Genomic DNA, 23,100 nt, shown 5'->3' with positions numbered 1-23,100 from the left:
GTGAGTTTGACGGGGATAAATGCATGAGAGTTAGCAGCGCACAAGGGAGAGAGCTACTTGGAGCATGAGCGGGAAGCACACAAGGGAGAGAGCGTTACAGAGCCCTGGTGAGTTTATGAGGGATAAATGCATGAGAGTGGGCAGCACACAAGGGAGAGAGCTACTTGGAGCATGAGCGAGACGCACACAAGGGAGAGAGCGTTACAGAGCCCTGGTGAGTTTGACGGGGATAAATGCATGAGAGCGTGACCAGCCAGAAGGGAGAGAGCAACTTGGAGAATGAATGAGAAGCACACAAGGGAGAGAGCGTTACAGAGCCCTGGTGAGTTTATCAGGGGTAAATGCATGAGAGTGAGCAGCGCACAAGGGAGAGAGCTACTTGGAGCATGAGCAACAAGCACACAAGGGAGAGAGCGTTACAGAGCATTGGGGAGTTTGCCGGGGATAAATGCATAAAAGAGTGAGCAGCACACAAGGGAGCGAGCAACTTGGAGCATGAGCGAGAAGCACAAGAGGGAGAGAGCTTCTTGGAGCATGTGTGAGAAGCACATGCAGGCGAGAGCTGTAAAAACAAGCACTCTGATAGAGAGCTTAGCCAAAAAGAAAAAAGTACTTTCCTAAAAGTGAAAAATGGAATGATCAAGTCAGCCAATCTAAAGGAATTTAAAATGGCTATGCTCCAAAGGAGGAACAAACACAAGAAGAGGGACGCAAGTCATTGATTATGTGAGCAAAAACGAACTGTAGGCAAAGGGTGGGCCATGAGCCCTGTACGTTTTTTATTATTATTATTATTGGGGGTTTGTTTTGGAAGCTCACCAAAGGTCAATAGCAACCAGGCAGAGTTTACTGGATGGTAGGTGAGCCTTCAAAATCAATGAGGCAGTATTAGTACAAAAGTGCTGCTTATCATTTTATTGGTAAAGAACGCCTCCAATCCGAGCATCTGATAAAAATCAATGTCCCTGCCAGGTTCTTGTTTGGTTAGATGGCAATGAACATATTGCTGTGCTTAAGTTGTAATAAAGTGAGTGCGGTGCTCAGGGCTCTGCTCTGGCCTCTTTAATCCATCCCCAGAGACTCCCTGTCCGCTCATCTCTCTCTTGCAGGTTCCTGCTATTTCCCTTTGTGACAATTTTCGGTCTTTCTTTTCCTTTGTCTTTCGTTTTTTTCTCCCTTGCGCTCCTAAATGTCTGGTGCTGAAAAATACGTGCAGGCCCCTAAAAATGAGTGTCAGTGGCCCCCACTGGCAACCACTGCACAAATTAAGCACTGGCCTATTGTGAGGTCCAGCCATGAACTATCTTCATTCTGTGCTATTTAACATCCAACGCCCCCTCATCTAAACATGTTCCCCTTGGGCAAACATAGTCTTGATTAATATATACTTTCCATTCTTTTTCCGTAGATATGGAAGATCCAACCCAACATTTCACCTGCAGAAGGGGCCTAAGCAGTATGTACTTCGAAAAAAACCTCCTGGTCTCCTCCTGCCTGGAACACACCAGGTAAAGCAAAGTTTTATGTAGAACCTTGAAATTCCTCATTCTGTTCCAGGCCCTTCTAATAATAATAGAAAACAAAGACGACCATAAGGAAGTATGTCACAGCACTGACTTAGAACATATTGTCCTGCAATAAACATTGTATCCTAAATATCGACTAACAAAATATCATAACGGTAGATAAGTGATAAATATTTCCTATTTGTAAAGTGCGAACATATCACCCCTTAAAGTTTCAAGGCTCTGGGGGCCATTGGGGAGATTAAGTGAGCTATCGCCCAGAGTCACATGGTGCTGAGCTGAGTTGCTGCTGGTTCCAGGGATCGAACCGTGAGCTCTGCACTCCGGTGACAGCCGCTCCGACCGCTGCGCCACACCTCTCCCTTAAGTATAGATCTACTATTCCTAGCTTCCTATATATCTTGTCAAAGTACATATATGTGGAGTTAAGAATAGTAAATATTTGCTTACCTAATATGTACGTACCTTCACAAGATTGTGGTGGTTGACATTGTGAATATTTTGGCAGGGCAACGTTTTAAACTCCAAGCTGTGACAGTATAACTATCACAAAGGTGTGTCACTCGGTTAAGAGATTGAGCTGAAGGGGTTTTATTTTAAAGCTAAGGAAGGTCTTTTTTTCTGCACAAAGACATTTAAAAGATCAGAGTTCCTTATTAATGCTGTCATTTCTAAAAGCACCTGTCTTAGAATTGATAGACTCTATGCTCAATTTACTTTGTTTATGTATGTAATATATATTTGTTTTGTTTCAGAAATGTATTGAGAATCATGATAACTTGTTAAGTCGCATAATTCAGTTAAAGTGAATACCAATCAATTGACCAATCAATCAGAAAAACTTTATTCAGTTTTTGTTTGAAAAACCATAAAAGTTACGCAGATACAAATACATAAAAACAGTTGAGTGCTAATACATAATTTTAAAATATAGCCAGTACCGAAAGATGAATCAGCTCAACAAATAAACATGCCTAAGTAAACAAACTTTACACATCCATACAGATCCTAGATTTCACAGAAGCTTTTAAAAACCCTACTATAAAAAACATACAGTCCTCTTTCAGCAGTTGCAGGAACACAAGAGCCGCACGATCCTGTCTAAAATGTATTCTTTTAAAAATAGGAACCAGAAAGTGCTTACGGAGAATTTTATACAGTCTGCACAAAAACAGGAAGTGCAGCAAATCCTGCGGAGACTGTCCGTTTCAGCCGCAGGGAGCTAGCACTTGACCTCTGTAAAAACCCTTAGGTCTGGTGAGCAAGAGGTGGAAGAGGTTCATCAGAAACCTGGTTAACAAAAACTTCTCATATGTTGACAGAGACCCCATAAGATAAGGTTCCGTCATTGGAGTTGTCTTAAGCATTAAATACATCTGAACACTAGGTTTCAGCACCTCCTCGACTTCCCTTTCCGTTTTCCTTAAAGACAAAAAGGCTGTCTTGGTTAATTCCACATCCTTCTTGGTGATGACGTCAGGTTTGGAAAATAGATCGCCACGCCCTATCCCTTCAAAACTTCTTTTAATATATCTAAGCCAGGGGATACGGGCCGAGTTTTCAAGGGACATGCACTCTCTTAGAATCAGATGGTTGAGAGTTAAAGATCAGGGGTCGCAAAGCAAGAGCATCACTTAGATAGGGGACCCCTAGTTCCTCGTGGATCGCTAAATAAGAGGTTCCACGCGGAACACATAATAGGCTTTTCAGAAAGTCATTCTCCACTACCTGGAGGGACTCTACGGCAATATATCCCCAGATTTCACTACCATAGGTAGCTATGGCCAAGCTTTTGGCTTGATAAACTTGCAGCATAGATCCTGTTGGTTTCTTCCCTATTTTAGAGGCAAAATTGAAGATTGCTGTATTTACCCGAGCCAGATCCCCTTTTTTCCTCAGTATTAGGGTGCCCCATTTAAGTTGGTCATCAAAAAGAACCCCTAAGTAAGGAAATACATTAGTGCGGGTGATCTTGGCGGGGCCTACACTAAAATGAAAACTCTTTTTCGATTGTTGCCCCACTTTCATGACGTAGGACTTGGAATTGTTAATTGCCAAGTCCCGATCAGTCATGAATTTAGAAAAAGTGGTTAAAAGAGATTGCCAACCCAATTCGGTCCTGGATATGAGGACGGTGTCGTCCGCATATAGCAGGATCGGGATACTACGCCGTCCTACACAGGGATAATCGACTTCAGTTGCCGTTAATGCACTATCCAGTTCATTTATATCAAAAATAATTTAAAAAGGTGCCAGAATGCAGCCTTGCCGGACTCCCTTCTTGATCTCAAAGTCATTAGTGACCTGCAAATCCTGTGAGAACTTGACATTAGCTTTAGTTGATAAATGCAGGTCCTCCAGAAAATTGACAATACTGTTCTCCACCCCCATTGCCCTCATGGACTGCCACAGTTTGTCCCTGTTTACACAGTCAAACGCGGATGACAAGTCCATAAAGGCAATATGGATGGTTCCGGGCCGAGCAGCAGTATATTTGCTCAGTATCATGGATAGATTAAGACACTGAGCAAAGGTAGAGCGTCCCGGCCGGAAACCATACTGGACATCCGACAAGATACTATGCTCTTCTGCCCATGTTGATAATCTCTGTAAGAAGAGGCGTCCTACCACTTCAACCACTGAATCAATAAGTGAAATCGGTCTGTCACAGTGGGTACTATTTCTGTTGCCCTACTTGAAAACAGGGAATATGGTAGAAGAAGCCCAAGACTGGGGACAGCCATTCTTTGCCGCTGCATTCAATACTGACCCTAGTATCGGGGCCTAGAACGGGGGGTCCGACTTGAATAGGTCTGGGGGGATCCCATCTGGAACTGGAGTTTTCTTCATAGATAGCCCTATAATACCTTCCAGGATCTCACCCCTTTCAAAAGTTATTACAGAGTCCTTCCTGTCCTGGCTTTCTCTACGATTAGGCTCAAGAGGGCAGTCAACATAGATTTAAAGTGAAGTACCCACTCCTCCTCTGTGAGGTTTGAATCGAGCACCCCCCACTTCCTGATCAAAAAGGGACCTGTTCACAACACTCCAGAACCTCGAGCTGTTCCTAAGAGTGCTAGAGTCAATCCGCTCCCTCCAGGCTTCTTCCTTCAGCGCACCCTTCCGTTTGGCTAGGGCTGACCTATATTCCATTCGACAGGCACTAACCTCAGATTGAGTTCTTGGTTTAGCTGACAGAGCTTCCCTCAACCTCTTAGCTGCTTTGGAGCAATTGGAATCAAACCATCTGGGACCATGTGAGGCATTTTCTCTGCAAGGAGCACATAACATTTCGCCCACATTTCGCGCTATTGACTCATATGCACCAAGAATCTCATTAGGAGGGGACCCCTCAGATATACATAGTGTTAATTCATGGGCATAAGATATTTTTACCTTGTTATAAAATCTATCTGGAGATACCTGGGACCATTTTAGTCTACGCTTTCCATCCGTCGGTCTCAGTGCACCCCTGTTTGGAGCCTTACCAATCTTTGCTGATAGTGGGCCCATCATGTAAACTGTTAATGGATTATGGTCACTGGATTCACTTTCCACAAAACTAAAACCATTGATAAAAGATTGCAAAGAAGAGGAAATTAAAATGAAGTCAATAAATGACTCCCTACCATGCCCTTTAAAAGTTGGCACAGGAAACTTGGTGTGCGGGTCAGTTAAGGACATCATGGCTACCATATCCATTTCATGTAGCATGTTGTTCAACAGTCCGCCCTGAGCATGATGTTCAAAGGGAAAACCCCTCATGCGGGGGCAGCCCAACTCTGAGATGCAGGATGTTGTTGGGTTACCACAGGGGTGTATATTAAAATCACCAGAAACCAAAAGGTTATGAAAACTAGGGCCCAAGAAATGTTTTATAATCGCCCCCAAGGTATTAATGTTACAAGCCTCGTGCGGACAAGCCACAGAATTGTAAAAAATAACAATTCCCCATCTGGTATCCCCCTTTTGGCTGACAATGCCAGGATTCCTGGGTGTGTATTAGGCATCACCTGTAACTTACAATCAACAGCCACGGAAATATATGTGACTAGACCACCCTTTGGTCTTCCACTCACAGATGGAGTGGCCGGAACAAAAAAGGCTTTGTAACCTTCCAGAAATAGGTCACAATCCACTGACCGCGTTTCTTGGAGGCTAATTACAATGAATTGCTTCACATAACGCACCCACCATGGATCTTGGGGCTTGTTGGAAGGCCTGCAATATTCCAAGATAGGAAATTGTTAGACCTCACAACTGAGTGCCTCACAGCCACCTCCCTTGGAGACTGAAAAAGTGCAACTGGCTCTGGCCCAAAGGTGTAGGGACCCTCAGTCAATCACAATCCTCCAAACCATTTAAAGCAGCAAATCTGTTGTTTAACGCTAGTGTGGGGACTGTGCCAAACTGCCTATCTGATTCAGGAGGTGGGTAGACCATAGAAATAGGCTGTTGTCTATGTGCTAGTCTATTTGACCACCCCCTCGGTGAGGTACTCCAGGGCCATTTTCAGGCATATCCCTATAAGGGACTGGCTTGTAAAAGTAGCCCAGAGGTAAAACCTTAATGACAGATTCTACTAAGGGGGTGAGACTGATGTCCCTAGATAAATTATGACCCTCAGTGTAGGGATTATCAAAATTTACAATAACGCAATTACCAGTGCCCAGTTTGCGTGAGCTCCCAATCCAGCTGACCCTGCGTGCCATGAGAATGTTTTTAAATACACGGGCACCCAGGGTAGTATTGTGTGTGAACCAAATGAGTTAATTTATTTATCAGCTGCCCGTAGTCTTCATTCGCCCCATTGGGGAGGGAGGGAACACTCCCCAAAACCACTACATATGGGGTGGATTCGGGTGGGAGGTCAATGGTTGGGAGACTCGTTAATTGTAGGTCCCTACCCTCTTTCCCTATTAGGCACAGGGGACCCTGCTCTTATAGAAGACTCATGTGTGATTGCTGGAATATCTACACTACTGGGCCTAATGCTATTAGAACTGTTCTTGTCTAGCGCCTCGCTATTTACTGCAGGCCTCACAATAGGGCCTACGCCTGCTCCTTTACACCCAGCTCTTTTTCCCCCAGTGGCTGCATGGTCTATGCTTGTGGTTGTGCTATCTGGCTGGGTAACCGGCGGATTGCAACTAACCAGCCCTTCTAGTTTAAATAACCTAGCTTCTACTGAACTTATTTTTTGAAAAATTAGATCTAGTAAGGTGGACAACATGGTATCGAGCCTGCCCCAGAAATTACCCTCCTGAATGCTGTCAGTGAACTGCCCTAACATAGTCCGATTCATGGAAGTAGTGACCCTCTTTGCAAACGCTTGCAGAAGGGACAGCTAATGGTTTTCTGCCAGGTGTGCCCTGTGCAGATTTATTTGATTTAGGTAATCCCCGACTCTTCCTTTTTATAGAGGGGGATTCGTTGGTACAAATTGATTTCAGTTTTGTTCTGCCCTCTAGTTGTAGCTTTAGATTTAACAGGGCTAGGTTCTTGCTCCATAGATGAGTTGGAAACAGAGTTTTTCACTATAAGTGGGACAACAGGTGGGGACTGACTCAGCCGGGATGGAGATACATCCTGGTTGGAATCCGCCAAAGAGTCAGGAAAGGCAGGTGTTAGGGAGAGTCTACATTGCGAGGAGTGGGGATCAAGGATAGCCTATGTTCAGTTAGTTTTATTTCATTAATGAGGGCAGATTCTGCCCTCAATATGAAGGCCTCTAAAGTTCCAACCACACTTTTCCCCAGGTTTGGCTTCCGCTTGTTCATGATTGACTACCTCTAAACACACTGAGTTATTTACACAGGACCCTAATAAAGTGCAAAACCGCCTTTAAAGGCAAAATTCCTAGTGCAATGTACAATGTGTAAAATTCAATACAGTACTAAGACACAAACTAATAAAATAACAGATGTAAAAACTCATCAAGACCCTATTTGTATGCTAATATGTGCTAAGTGATTATACATTATTTAGCAGCAATAATAATAAAAACATTTAATCAGTTATAATAACACTAAAGTGCAACGTGCGGTACAGGATCCTGGCTCATAGGACAAAGTCTAAGCCCATGTATTGAATTGGGCCGAGTTTAAAATAAAGGGTTTACTCAAACCTTGTCCATTAGAGCATAATACGTTGAGGATATGCAAATCGCAATGCAACACCAGTGCTGTCAGCCAGCTAGGATGACAGTTACATCAGGAAGCCAACATACCTGCATGCAGGCTCCAAGTCCTACACAAGAGCCCACAGCCGCAGAAGAAAGGGAGATAGCCCGGCCCTGCCTCTTCCTGGCGATGAGGGCAAGGACGGGCCCGCCCTTGGCCCGGGCTTTGCCCGGGCGCTGCCCGCGAGCGTCTCGCGCTGCAGTTGGTCAACAGCCCTTTTGATGAGGCTGGAGGCGCTGTTGTGACGCTGCTTACCCGCGCCGGGCAGTGGCTGCTGGGAATTGTAGGCTGTTCCCCTCATGGCAATGGATGAAGGTCCGGAGCCATTCCCCTCATGGCGTTTGGAGGTGTCGCCCAAGCCGTTCCCCTCACGGCGGTGCAGTGGTCTCTCAAGCCGTTCCCCTCATGACAAGTAACAGGCGCCCATGATCCCATCCACCTATCTTACAATTCTTGCTGGAGATGCAGGCTCTTTGTTATGAAGTGGGTAGTGAAAGGATAAAAGACTTTGATGGCAGAGCATTTACAATTTACTAAAATTAATATTGAACTTTAAATTAAAATATCATTATTACATTGCAAATAACTTGGAAGAATATCTTCAAATCAATACTGAGAGTGTATTTCTGTTTTTGTCATTCTCTTTGAAATGCGTGAATAAGGGCAACACAATTATGGCCCCCCTACATATACAAGTTATTTGGTTGTATGTATCCTTATGTCTGTCTGCAGACAGCAGTCAACATATTCATATAAGGGCTTCTGCAGCTTTTAGCATTTCATGATCTTCCTGCTAAAGTTTCCCATCTGCCCTTGGGGTTGGTCTCAATGTGTTATAGCTCAGAGCCTCCAGTTTAATACTCAGTGTTGTAGATATCCTAAAATCCTGCCACATGATTGGTGCACATATCAAGTCCCTATTCTAGCTCACCTTACATTTTCGTGGCTGGGCATGCACACACTCACCCACCCTTTTCAACTGTCTGGATTCTCTCATCCTATGTCATATGTCCTACATTTTCATTATGGCTCCCACCACACTTATCTTGGACCTATTCCTGGACCCCTTTTTAGGAGTGTTTGGGTAATGGCCCACCCTCCAGTATAGAGCCAAAATCAGATTTTTCCCACGGAGGATAAACAACTGTAATCCATCCAGCCTGATGAAAATATAATGGCCTAGCCTCTCATTTTTCCAGAGGCTGACTAGGGATGTATGACATTACAACGCATGCTTTTACCACGCATGCTGTTTCAACACAGTTTTTACAACGCATGCTGTTACAACGCATAGCGCTTTGGGGTGCTGGATAGTGAATAGTTTAATTTACTATTCCAACTCCAGTCCCCGTGGATAGTAGGGAAGGTGTTGGATAGTAAATTAAAACTATTCCCTATCCTAGAGTGCCCCCCATTGCAATGCGATGTAATGGTTTTCGTTGTAAAACCTGCGTTGTAAAAGCACTGCGTTGTAAAAGTTTCATTGTAAAGGATGTTTCCCCTGACTGGTAGTCTTTGCCTCTGGTGACAGTACATATTTTAGAACAAGAAGGGAACCCAAAACAAGTCGACCAGGGACCTTGGGAGTTAATTCTTTAAAGCAACAATGGTTCCTAGAAAGGGAAGAATTTGTAAGGCAATGAATATAGACTCAGTCGTTGATATATTGGATTGACATGTCCAGCCGGACAGAGGTCTAATATTTACTTTCTTTTGCAAAAGAGAAGGTTTTTCACAACAATACAGAAAGTGGGACACAAGCCTTGTTCCCTACTTAACACATGAAGAACATTCATAAGCAAGGAAACAGAAAGCAAGGGGCTTTTGGACAAAAGCTCAACGGTTCGATGTACTTGATAATTACATCAATGTCAAAGTACAGCAAAATACAATAGACACCTTTACAGATTTAGTACACACAAGGTTTGGACTGTATAAGGTGCTTCAAAGTGTTGACGGCGTTTCGATCCAGCAAACTATTACGTGGATCATCATCAGGACATAGATAATGTGCCTAAGGATAAGAAGCCTCAATTGCCTATGGAAGAAAAAAGGAAGGAAAATACAGAGTTGCAGAAGTTAGGACGCGTAACAAGGGTTCAAGGATTATAAGTGGAGTGTGACAACACTGCATGCACATCCGGACTAAGAACCGTGTGCCTCATTCGCGAAGGTGCATGAAAGATGTGCCAAAATTAACCATGTGAGGGCTAATAACAAACTGGGAATATTTGTACCGACTCAATGGGTCTGAAGTTGGAAGTGGAGGAGTTTAATGGCAGGAGTAGACAGTAGTTCAATCCGCCAGGCAGGAATTAGTACGCATACTGGGTGAGAAGCAGGACACAAGAACAGTAGCTTCTAGTCAAAACTATGTCATAGGGTCTGACTCTAGTAGAATAAGACGGTTTAACCAAGGCACAGTGAGTGTGAATCGAATTATGTGCAGATATTTGGGAGTGGCGGTAGTCACATATAGCATTAGCAACCAGGACCAAGGGCAAGGAGCAATACTAGAGATTTTGCATAGTAAGTACGATAGAGAGGGCATGCAGGTAAAAGGGACAGGAAGACCGTCTGCCGCTTTTCCACCCGGTCAACGAGTCGACCGGGCGGAAAAGGGTTGCATATGGTGGCGGTGTCTGCTAGACACCGCCATCCATATTTGGATGGCAGTGGGTAGCAGCCTTTCTGTGGATGCAACGCCGCCACAGAAAGGCATGTGGTTTCCTCAGTTGGGGGCCCGTTGCAGGCCCCCAGGATGTTGGGGGTGTGGGGGAGCACATGGGGGGTAACTATGGTACCTCCCTGCATTTGCATAGACGACGTGGCAGGCACCGCGCGGTGCCTGTCACGTTGTTTATGCAAATGCACACATGCCTTTTTTGAATTGCGGCGGGTGCTGCTGACAGCACTGCCCGCCGCAATGCAAAAAATTTGAGAGGCTCCCACTAGTGTGGTGGGCGCATCCTAACTGCCCATGCGGGACCGTCGCACCCTTAGCGGGTGGTCCATGGGCCCGCCAACATAATAGACCCCTAAGTGTGCTTTGTAAAAGTGTATCCTTTGACCAACAAGGCTGAGCGGATTGCAACATTCTTCTCAGGCTTTTGCATTTCATTCCGCTGTTTAACAGTCAGTCCTGCTGTGCTGTTCACATCGATACGCAAGGCATACATTTGCCAAAAATATGTATTGTCTTAATGAGGTTGTAAGACTTGTCAGCCTTAGGGTGGTCTTCCCCCAAACGTATTGCCTTTGCCGTCCACTTTTTGCTGAAATTCTTTTTGTTGAGTCTAGGACTCTGAACGTTATCACTGCTAACCAGTGCTAAAGTGCTTGTGCTCTCGCCCTTAAACATGGTCAAATTGGCTTACACAGAATTATCATATTTAATTTACTCAATAGTCCCTTGTAGAATAGTGTACCACATACCCAGGGCCTTTAAAATAAATGCTACAAGTGGACCTTCAACGCTTATTGTGCCACCCACTTAAATAGCCCCTAAAAACTTGTCCTATGTCTGCCACTGCAGGTCTAAACTGCCAATTTGACTTGGCAATATAACTCTCTTGCCCAGCCTGAATCTCCACTTTTATTGCATTTAAGTCACTCCTAAGTTAGGCCCCAGGTAACCCATATGGCATGGTACATTGTAATTAAAAGGTTAGACATGCACTTTAGGAACTTTCCACTACCAGAACATGTAAAAGTTCAAATGTATTGTTCACTACTGTGAGGCCTACCTATCCTATAGGATAACATTGGGTTGCCTATTTACATTTATTAAGTGCTAACATTTGATTGTGAATAGTTAACATTTCATGTTTGGTGTCTGAGAAATTTTATTTAAAAATTATCTTTATCATTAAAGTCGGATTTTAAGTTATAATTTTGAAAATCCCACTTTTAGAAAGTTGCCTTTTTCCTTCACTATTTGGTGCCTGTTCCTAGGTCACATAACTGGGAGTAGTTGGCAGTTGGGCTTTGTTTATTCCTCTCAGACAGCCATGCAATAGGGGCAGTAGGTGTGCATGGATGGGCCATCAAATGGCAGGTTTGGGTAAGAGCTGGGCATAGCCCCACCTGCCCTGCCTTCACACAAAGGACCTGTCACTAATGCATTGTGCATGCAGATATTCAGGAGCCAGGGCAAGGGAGCCAAGAAGTTCAAGCACTTCAAAGGGAATTCTCTAGACACTTCTACTTCAAGGAAGGCACCACGTTAAAAAATATAACCATCAAACCCACTCTTCAGTTCAACCAATGGACCTGCGGAAGGACTCACTGCCTGCTGCTGTGGTCTGCTTTGTACTCCACAAGTCTGCTTTGCCACACCTGGAAGGACTGTTTTGCTGCCTGGAGCCTGCCTTAAACCTTCAGAGGCCTGCCCTCTACTTGTGCTCTGTTTCATCACTTTAACTCAGGACTACCAGAGTGACTCCAAGGGATAGTTCTCTGGCATTCCGAGCAGAGCCTTAGGGAAAGAAAAGGCTCCAACCATATTGAACCTGCACCTTGGAGCCAGCCTGAGTGAGTCCTAACCCCCAGGTGGCTCCCACCAGTCCTGGACCCTTGATGGTGGTGCCCAGATAGCCAAATGCCAAAACTTTGGACTTAGAATTTGTTTTGCTAAAACATGCTCTGAGAACCGAGGGGAGATTGAGGCCAACCTGTTCATTTATTCGCCAAAGGTGTATTGCCGTTCAGCCTGACTTTGTAGCTTCCATTACGTACTTCTCCGCAGTATCAAATCCTGTTCAGCAGCCCTTTGCCTAAGGGGTATCCGGTCTTGTGGAACTCTCGCTAGCTACAGCCTCCTCCTTTGTCCCGCTGGAGATTTTCAACTTCCAAAATAGAGTCCAAACGTAGAAATCTTCACTGTGACTTCATCCAGCGGCTCCCTAACGATTATGTCTACTCCTCAGGCACTGCCTTCAGGCTTTCCCTGCAGAACTTTACCTTCTCAGAATATTTCCTTCAAAGTTTCTTCTATGTTCAGAAGTAAGCGCCGACCGGGCCCAATCCATTTCTTATATCCGACTCACGCTTCATCAATTTTGGCCATATTTTTCGACTTTGACTGGGTCTCACTTGACTAGATGTCTGCGGTTGGCACTTTGTTCTTTTAGGTGCTAGATTTTACCTTACACTTTATAATTCCAGTTCTACTGATTAGATTTTTGTTGTTTTGGTGTCAAATAATTCATAAAATCTACTATTGTTTTCTATATTAGTGTGGGTCTTTCCTTGTGTTGTGTTTTCACTTTATTACTGTTTGTGTACTTTACACATTACCTCCAAATTAAGCCTGACTGCTTTTTGTGCCAACCTACACATATGTTTAATAAAATAACTAGCTCTGTCTTTAGAAGAACTGCCACAGTTCAGTTACATAGTAATGGCATGCTCTGTAATGCTATTATCCAAAGCAGGTGATGGTCTTAACTTATGCTAACTGACCTTTTTTGATTAGATTGCCCGAGAGTATACCGTGCAAAGAGCTTTAACTTCAGTTGGATTCCCAATGTCTAGACCCTTACTGTACTGTGAGGATACAAATGTCATTGGAACAGAGTTCTACATAATGGAGCACGTACAGGTAAGTTTGTCTAGACAAATTAGAGTAGCATTTATGTGGCCATCAAAAGATTATGCGTACTAACTCTTTCTTTGTCTCTCTTGCGCTGTATCTGTCACTCTTAGTCACCCTCTCTCTTTCTTTCTCTAACTCTCTTACCACCACTGTCTCTGTGGTCCTCTTTTTTCCTTTGTTATTCCTTCAACTTTTTTATTCTTTCTCTCTATTTTACACACTTTTCTTCTCTCGTTCTTTCTCGCTCCTCCTCGTTTTCTCTGTTAATGATTGATTTTTTCCCCATTTTATTGCCCCATAAAGAAAAATAATTACATCAGCATTTTCCATTATTAATATATCGCTAATCATTTGCAGAGCACAGAGGAGCATTATATAAAAAGAAAAGGCAGAAGTAAAAAAGAGAAGAGAGGAATCTTACCACCACTGTCTCTGTGGTCCTCTTTTTTTCTTTGTTATTCCTTCAACTTTTTCATTCTTTCTCCATTTTACACACTTTTTTCTCTTGTTCTTTCTCGCTCCTCCTCTTTTTCTCTGTTAATAATTGAATGTTCATGTCAATAAAGTTTTGTATCTCGCCTTAAAGCCAAATAGGAGGTATGTTTCCCTCTGTTACGAAGAGTCAGCTTTCAGTACTTTCTTGCCTTTTTTAAAAAGCTTAGCCTGGTACCAGTTCAGCATTCAGAACCCTGGTTCACCATGTGCCTTCTTTAACTGGTAGATGTGGCTCCTTCAAATGACACACAATAGGAGCTCAGAACCTTGGTATCAGTTAGTCATTTGTAATCTTGAAACAAAGGTAGTAATTTTCATCACAGATAAAAGCCACCAATAGTGCATAATGCATGATTCAGACTTTCTTTCTTTCTTTCTTCACCTCATAATAATATCTATGGGCATATTAACAAGTTGAAGTATCGCCGGCACAATTCGCTGAGAAAGCGGCGATACTTCCAGCGCCCTATTAACAAAGGCATTGCAACGCCTGCAACAAGCCCACTTTGCATGTCAGGGAGAAACATCGCTAATGACATGCAAAGTGGGCCTTCCCACGTTCAACCACATGTTAAATGTGGTTGGAGGTGGGAACACCCTATCACAAAGGCAGGCGTTGGGAGGAAAAGACCTGCGATAAACTTGTTTATCGCAGGTCTCCCAACGCCTGCTTTGAGCAGGCATTAGGCATTGTTAGCATGGGGGTGTGGATCATAAAGCTGAATCCACCCCCCCATATTATCAAGGCACACATTAGCGCGTAAAAACAACGCTTGCGTTCACGCTCTAATGTTCACTATCACCGGCTATCGCAGGATTTACTTTCGCCTACGTGTTGCGCGTTGATAATATTGCGCTAACACGGCGAAGAAATCCGGCGATAGCCGGCGATAGTGAAATGTGCGATGTGCGTTTTTTAACGCACATCTTGTTAATAGGGCCCCATGTTCCTTGAGGTAGAATCAACATATCACATGTGTTGGCTGCTAACACATGCCCGAGGACCTACAAGTGAGTGTTTGTGGTGTAAAAGACATTTAAACTGAGGAAAGCACTAGCACTGAACAGTGCTAGTGTCACAAAGGGCACTGATCTTGAGTGTGCTGGATTCACCAGCAATTTTAATCAATAAAGTTTTTCAAAAAACTTGAAGTAGCTTTTCACTGAAGTATTTTATTCATACTTGTGAAGGTATATTCATGAAGGTATTCAGTAGTTTATACTTTATATTCAATTCCTTTTACAACAATCCATATGTTCCCAACAATCCATATGTTCCAATGCATTTCGGCCCACTGGCCTTCATCTGGGAAATCTATGAAACAAGGAGTGGTATCTGTCACTAATAATACTTCAAAATAAACAATGTTTAAATCACTAAATCTCTATCACATATTGTCTGGCATTAGTAAATAATGTACATGCTTTGTTAAATGCGACAATTCAATAAACACCCTTTACATTTACGCGTTCGAAATAACTGTGAGCTGTTTAAACCATTTACACTCGTGCGTTATACGATGTTAAATACAGCGTGGTAACATTGCTGATTCATTTCTCAGTTAGGTTTAGCTAGCGTGGCATATTAACCAACTGGCGTTCATTAGCGCTTTAAAAAAGTGTTCGCGGTTCAAATGCTAAGTAGATTCAGGCTGCCTCGAGTAGGCTACAAGTATTGAACGTAGCTCCTTCAGGTTAGCTAGCACGGCGCATTAACCAACAACCGTCCATTCGCGCTTTAAAAAAGTGCTCGCGGTTCAAATATTTAAGTAGATTCAGGCTGTCTCGAGTAGACTACAAGCATGCGAAGGTGTCTGCTTTTGTCTCGGTAAGTTTCGTGATTTCATCGTATTGCATTTTCTTGGTCTGCGTGCTACAGCTATGGGGCAGGGCTTTAATACAATGAATTAGATGATAGCCGTGCACTGCTAAGTGGTAATTCTTAGGCTAAAGGCGTGGATCGTGCTCCTTCGTTTACTCCCTGCATTGGAGTGTGTACTATAAACTGAGGAAAGCACTAGCACTGAACAAAGGTACCATCCCATGTAGAAACTGCAGCAATTGTAACAATATCATGGAGGGTAACACCATCACTCACCCCATGCGGGGTAACAAGATCAAGCTACAGGTTAACGGTACCTGCGACACAAAAAACATTATTTACTTGTTAAAATGCCCATGTGGTAAAGCGTATGTGGGACAAACTGAACGTAAACTGAAAACAAGATTGACTGAACACAAAAGTAATATAAGAACAAAAGTGCTCAAATCAGCGGTAGCCAACCACTTCATTGAACAAAATCATCAGATTAACCAGATCAGAGCATGTATATTGGAGATTGTGGAAAAAAATGAAGAAAGAGATAACAGAAAGACTTTACTGAAACGTGAAAATCATTGGATATTCCACTTACAAACTCTGCGCCCTCAGGGGATAAATGAAAGAACTGAATTTAGTTGTTATTTATAAACTGTTATATATGATTCTGCTAATTGCATACTATGATACACTGTTACCATGGTACGATATACTGTAACAATTATGTTTGCCACGAAGCTTTACTATTGCATTGTATGAGACACGCATTTAGACACTGGCCCTTTAACTGATACATGCACGCCTTTAAAACATCGTAGTACACCCCACACGCGTCACACGCCAACTTGCACCGCGCTGAGAGCATCCCGTTTACAGCGCTGATAGAACCCAATTTCCTGTAATCCCGGTAAGAAGGAGCTACGTTTAATGCTTGTAGTCTACTCGAGACAGCCTGAATCTACTTAAATATTTGAACCGCGAGCACTTTTTTAAAGCGCGAATGGACGGTTGTTGGTTAATGCGCCGTGCTAGCTAACCTGAAGGAGCTACGTTCAATACTTGTAGCCTACTCGAGGCAGCCTGAATCTACTTAGCATTTGAACCGCGAACACTTTTTTAAAGCGCTAATGAACGCCAGTTGGTTAATATGCCACGCTAGCTAAACCTAACTGAGAAATGAATCAGCAATGTTACCACGCTGTATTTAACATCGTATAACGCACGAGTGTAAATGGTTTAAACAGCTCACAGTTATTTCGAACGCGTAAATGTAAAGGGTGTTTATTGAATTGTCGCATTTAACAAAGCATGTACATTATTTACTAATGCCAGACAATATGTGATAGAGATTTAGTGATTTAAACATTGTTTATTTTGAAGTATTATTAGTGACAGATACCACTCCTTGTTTCATAGATTTCCCCGATGAAGGCCAGTGGGCCGAAATGCATTGGAACATATGGATTGTTGGGAACATATGGATTGTTGTAAAAGGAATTGAATATAAAGTATAAACAACTGAATACCTTCATGAATATACCTTCACAAGTATGAATAAAATACTTCAGTGAAAAGCTACTTCAAGTTTTTTGAAAAACTTTATTGATTAAAATTGCTGGTGAATCCAGCACACTCAAGATCAGTGCCCTTTGTGACACTAGCACTGTTCAGTGCTAGTGCTTTCCTCAGTTTATAGTACACACTCCAATGCAGGGAGTAAACGAAGGAGCACGATCCACGCCTTTAGCCTAAGAATTACCACTTAGCAGTGCACGGCTATCATCTAATTCATTGTGTAAAAGACATTTAACCAATGTATCAAGACAATAACAATTGAAATATTTCCATAGCTGCTCCTTTATCAAAAGTGTTAAATTGAAGATTCAAATATTGTTGATTAATCTGAGAAGAGTATGTCACTTTAAGATTTCAAGAATTTTTAGAGATGTTAACACCTTCAGTCGAAGAAAGGCAATCACACAAAGTGACCTCCATTTCAGTTTCTTGTTTTTTCTTATGTGGCTAGGAGACCCGTCCCCGGCTTTGTAGGATGTGCTTCTTTTCACAAACTCCTGCTACTGATTTTGACCTGCATGTATTCTTAGCAAGTAAACATTAATGAAGGCTCACTATATCTGTTGAAAGCTTTCTTTCCTAGAAGAGTCACACTAATATCGTATTTTCTGGGCATCCCTACCTTCGTAAGCAACTTCCAAGGCTTTCACAAGATAGTTGAATGCTAGTTGTCATTCTTTTGTTTTAGCTTCCATTTATGACTTCTTAAGGTTTTATTCCTCTCTTCTCCTCAATTTCCATCTGATATTTACTGCAGTATCTTAGGGTTTTCTCAGTGGGAAGGGAATCATTTCTCATAATTGAAAGACTTAAATAATCTCTAACGAAAGTGTGTCCTCAATATTTGTTTAAAAACATAGGGGCATATTACCAATGATTAGCAATATTTATCGCTAACTAGGCTTAGCAACGATTTTTTATCGCTAAGCATCGCCGGAAATTATCGCTGAGATAACGTGCTATTAGCTATGTTTATCTCCAAAGCGATAATTTTTCCGGCGATAGCGTGAATATCGCTGAGAATACAGCTATATTCACGCATTAGCGACTAAATGTTCTTGGCCATGTTATCCACCTCCCATTGGATAACATGGCTAAGAACTGGTCTGATTTTAAATTGGATTTGGTTATTTTGGAACCACGTTTTGATATATTAGGATGTAACAGCATGTCATGGTAAGCGCCAAGAAGTTTAAATACGTTTTTGTGTGTTCTTAGAAGTAGGTACTGCTTTCATCATTGATAAGGGGTTGATGCACTTAAAACTATGATGCCATCGTGTCACGCTGAATATATATGAATATTGTGGGTTTAGAAAGGATGGGGTACAGTTCGCAAGTGACAATTTTTTTTGTGTATATGGCAGACGAATTTTCCGTGTTTTATTGACAGGCTCATTGCTAACATCATGTTTATCTGCTAGTTTAGATTTCAGTGAAATGCTTTGTTGTAAGACCTGGTTAAAAGTATATATTTGCTTGTATTTTCAGATGCCCCCGACGAAGGGAATCTATTCCCGAAATGCATTGGGTTTGTTAAAATAAATCATGACATGGAACCCATTATGCGCTTCTGAGCCTTTTCTGCACATTGACGTTAAAAATGGATTGAATAAAATGAATTGAACACAAAGGAAAAGAAAGGTTGAAAATTAATGGTGAAAAAATGAAGAAAGCAGATGAAATCATATGAATTTAATTCATTGGATTCAGGCAGACATGTGGCTGTGCAGCCTGGTGGATCCTAAGATGGTTCCCCCTAATGTTGCAGCGCAATGGGACGAAGCGCGGAGCAGGTTTTGCACGCCGTTAACGTTTGAATGGAGTAAATTGTTGATAATGGTTCAGATATTGGATTATCAAAGGTGTGCATCTCATCTCAATTTAGCTCATTGTAAGAACTGGTCTGGGCAGGTGTTAGTTTTTGGCGATAATCGCGCTTAGCGTGAATTTTGCCATCGCTAAGCCTGCTTTGCTAATAAGCGTTAGCGACGTTAGCGACTGCTTTCAGTCGCTAACGGGTTGGGAACGCCCACTTTGCATGTCATTAGCGATAATTATCTCTAACATGCAAAGCGGGCCCCAAACCGCTCGCTATCGCCTACAAGTGGTCGCTAACTGCTATTAACGACAGCTTGCTAATAGGGCGATAGAATTTTTGCCGCTTAAGGGCCGAAAACGACCGCTACAGCAGGGAAAATTGCCTATCGCCCCCCTTGATAATATGCCCCATAGCACCTCAGTAGAATTAAAAATAGAAAATCTACACCCACAAAGCAATATTTTTGTAAATGACATCTAGGCAACAATACTTATTGATATTCTGACATGCAACCTTTGGGCAAAAAGAATATTAAGTGGGAACATTTCTGGCTGATTGTGACTTTTCACAGGTCTGATTCTGTTTCCAGGCGATGCTTGGTCGCTAAACGAGAGCAGTTTGAGAAGAGGAAAGCCCCAAAAATTGATGGTTTGTCCATTGGCATCGATGAATGTAAAATGTATTTGCTATTGACAGGCGCCATTCACTCTCCACCGCTCCCTCAACTGGTCCTGCTTCATAGAGATAGTGGATGCTAGACATTGTTAGGATGATTTCAGTGGGTTTCACTAAACATATCTTCCTCTTTTTCCAGTGCACATTTGTTTTCCTTCTCATTGATGGATACCACACCTCTTACAGCAATACATTTTACATTTAGCTACCAATTCCAATAAAAGGTCTACATTTCTATTCTCAATTCTTAAGGGCTGTAATAATACAATGGAGATTCATGTTGTCTCTTAGGACATACAACATGAGATAGTTCATTTGGTAACATGGCCACCGATGCAAGTGCTGGTCCAACAAAAAAAAGCTGTGGTCGGTGAAAAAACAATTAATGTCTGCTCGTTTGCGGGGTGGCAAGGCCCGCAGAAAGCTAACGTTGCGAATCATTTGCGATGGCATGAACAAGAGAAAATGCAAAAGTGGTAGAAATATGCTCTTGCACCTATTTTGCAATATGTCTTTATTTTTAGGGTCGCATCTTCAGATATAACACAATTGCAGGAGGCAGTCAAGCAGAACAATGTGCCTTAAATGTTGCTGTTACAGAAACTCTTGCTTGGCTCCACTCACTGAATCTGAATGAATTGGATCTACCGGGGAAGGATAGCCAAGAAGGATATTGCAAGAGAGAGGTAAAACTAGAGTAAGAGCTTCCTTTGGAGGCTCAATGTACAGATAACTCTCAAACTAACAATTGTGTATAATGTAGAGTGTATAATATGGATGACTGCAAATAACAAGTCAAAAACAATCATGATTTTTTCATATATGGCAAAGAGGTAGTCCAATGAAAATTTCACCTCCATGCCTTTGTCTTTGCATAATAGTGTATTTTTGTGCTCTTTATTATTTCTTATCATTTTATGTTTGTCAATCAAAACCAGCATATGATTTCCTCTTGAGGTCCTTTTTTTAAAAGGTTTAATTGTTTACTTTTTTCATTATTTTATTTATAAGTATGGATATCACTTATTACATTTGAAGATTTTAAAATTGTAGTATTTGTACATTGGCATCTCTCAGACAGCATGTTCTCTACAGTGGTTTTACATCACTTGGATTATAATTCACACTTTACAGCCCTGTCCAAATAAAAAGAATTCAAAAATCCATTTAATCATGAACTATTACATGTGTAAAGGACTGGGAAGAAAAACCAGAAGATAGCAGTATACAGAAAAAATTGTTAAACAACAAATGTTGGGAAAAAGAAGAAAGTAATGGACTAATCTGTAGATTGAGAGAGGGAGGGAGACATGGGTGGAGAGATTGTGACAGATAGGGGGCAACAAAGTGAGAGAAAGAGACTTCTACTCAGCGGGGAAAGATTATCCAGCTGTTGGACTTTCTTGGGATGGTGCTTCTGCAGCTCTTGACCCCTTGTTGGTTTCAGCATTTTTTCCCTCGGTATCCCAATGAACCCAGAGCTTCAGGAGGTGGCATCCTGCTACTTCGGCAGAGGGGACTCACCAGAGGCAATGGTGTGTTCATGGAATTGAGTGTTCATAAAGGAGGCAACGCGTCTCTGGTCCTTGTTCTCAGAGTCTACGTACAATCTCTTCAGCCTCATTTGGAGGACCACCCAGGCCCGCTGCCTGGGAGTGCAGTAAGGAGAGTGCGGGTAGCCCGCAAAGGAGGAAGGATGTGAAAAAAGCGGCTATTGTTCTTGTGCCTGAAAAATTACATTCTCCTGATGAAGGTGTGGTTAACCTTAAATCTCTGCCTTTCAAAGAACATAATCTTTCCATGTATGCTGCCTGTGTGATGCTTGGACCATATAAAAGGAGCTTTGCCTTGAGATGGATATCTTGCAAATAATTAGTTCTCCTGTTTTTTGTTGTGCTCAACACCCACTTTGAAGCCTTTTTTTCCCTGATTTTTGATATGTTTTTCTGTAGCTGCTGACTGTTTACATTCTTTAGTTCTGAAGATCGTATGCCTTGCCCTGACTTTACCCTGGTTCATGGTACAGTTGGAGTTAGACTTTTGCAACAGAAGATTATAATCATAGTTTACAGACAATCATCACCAGGGGGTAGCAGCCTGTACAGGCAAGTTCCTTCAGTCAATGGTGCATGTCTTTGAAGAAAGAACACCATATATGATTAACAAGGTGTTAATCTAACAGTCTGTATAATATTTGTCCATGCGCTTGCACTGCTTCAGACCATGCTGTATCTTTGCAGTAATCTTGTTTAAAAGTCTACGCTGGTCTAAGTGGTCTACACTTTTGAGAAAACTAATGCTACCATTTTTCCCCTCTGCGCATGGTTCGGTAATTTACATTCAGATATTATCCTCAGTATAGCTATGGTTCTCTCTAAACATATAGCCATGTTTTCCTTCACTTCAATTGAATGCCTTAGAACCAAACTATTCGTATTTACCTTCTTCAAGACCATAGCATCCATATTATCATTGGATGACCTGTCCTACATAATGGATATCTTCATTTGCCTTGATTTTGAAAAGACAAACTAGGAGACATATCTCATCAAAGCCCCTTTAGTATGAGCCTAGGAAGGGAGCCTTATTAAGACAAGTGTGAGACAACGTTTCTAGTTACATTCTAAACAATCCACGGGGCCGAATTTAGTAATGGTATCTGCTCTTGAAATACACTTTTTGTTCTTGCACTTAATTTCTCTTCTCCAAATCTATATTTCACTTCTAAATTTCTCCCATGTTATGTAGGTTGTAACTATGCATATATATTTTCAATGCTCTCTTTAATTTTTCTAATATTTTAGGCATTAGCTTGGAAAGAGTTGTATGAAGAATCATGTCATGCGGGCATTCTTTCCATGAATGAACTCTCAGAATGGTTACTCAGTAATCTGCCAATCACAGACGATGAACCCAAACTTCTTCATGGTGACTTCAGGATTCCTAATGTCATTTTTCATCCAACGGAGGTTGGTATCCAGTGGTAAATATTAGTGCAATGTATGCTTGTATACATCCCGCCAGGGAGTGTACGATTTGTACGATTTGTACGAGGAGCAAGAGAAATTTCCCTTCAGACCTGAATCTGTGACTGCTGAGAGGTCAGATGTCAGCATATGAGGTGTGGGTGTTTCACTATTGCTACAGGGTTGTGCAAAATACTCAGGAGTAATTAATTTGGCCTTGATAGATTACATGGGTTGTGATGTGAGCTGTACATCAAAGGTACCAGTGTGATGCACACTCTAAATGTGACGAGGGACCCTGAAATTTCATCCACATTTTGTGTTGTGTTCCTGCCCAGGTGTCAGCACTAAGCACTGTCTGGCAGAAATTGTGCTGGAATGCAGAGCATGAGGGGATGCCCCCAAATGGTATCCAAATCTAACTTTTTCATGGTGTAACATGACT

The 23,100-nt window shown here is 42.2% G+C and overlaps 1 protein-coding gene across 1 annotated transcript; it reads left to right on the top strand.

Moving 5' to 3' along the window:
* Nucleotides 1–1,423: 1,423 nt before the first annotated feature.
* Nucleotides 1,424–22,676, top strand: LOC147664135 (acyl-CoA dehydrogenase family member 11-like). Its single transcript, XM_086949957.1, has 4 exons — nt 1,424–1,508; nt 13,185–13,310; nt 20,214–20,375; nt 22,494–22,676. The coding sequence occupies exons 2-4, from the start codon at nt 13,236–13,238 to the stop codon at nt 22,674–22,676; spliced, it is 420 nt and encodes a 139-aa protein (XP_086806083.1). The 5' UTR covers nt 1,424–1,508; nt 13,185–13,235.
* Nucleotides 22,677–23,100: the final 424 nt, after the last annotated feature.

The sequence above is a fragment of the Lissotriton vulgaris genome, unplaced genomic scaffold (assembly GCF_964263255.1).
Source record: "Lissotriton vulgaris unplaced genomic scaffold, aLisVul1.2 SCAFFOLD_1810, whole genome shotgun sequence".
Classification (NCBI taxonomy): Eukaryota; Metazoa; Chordata; class Amphibia; order Caudata; family Salamandridae; genus Lissotriton; species Lissotriton vulgaris.
This window is presented reverse-complemented; position numbering and strand designations above follow the sequence as displayed.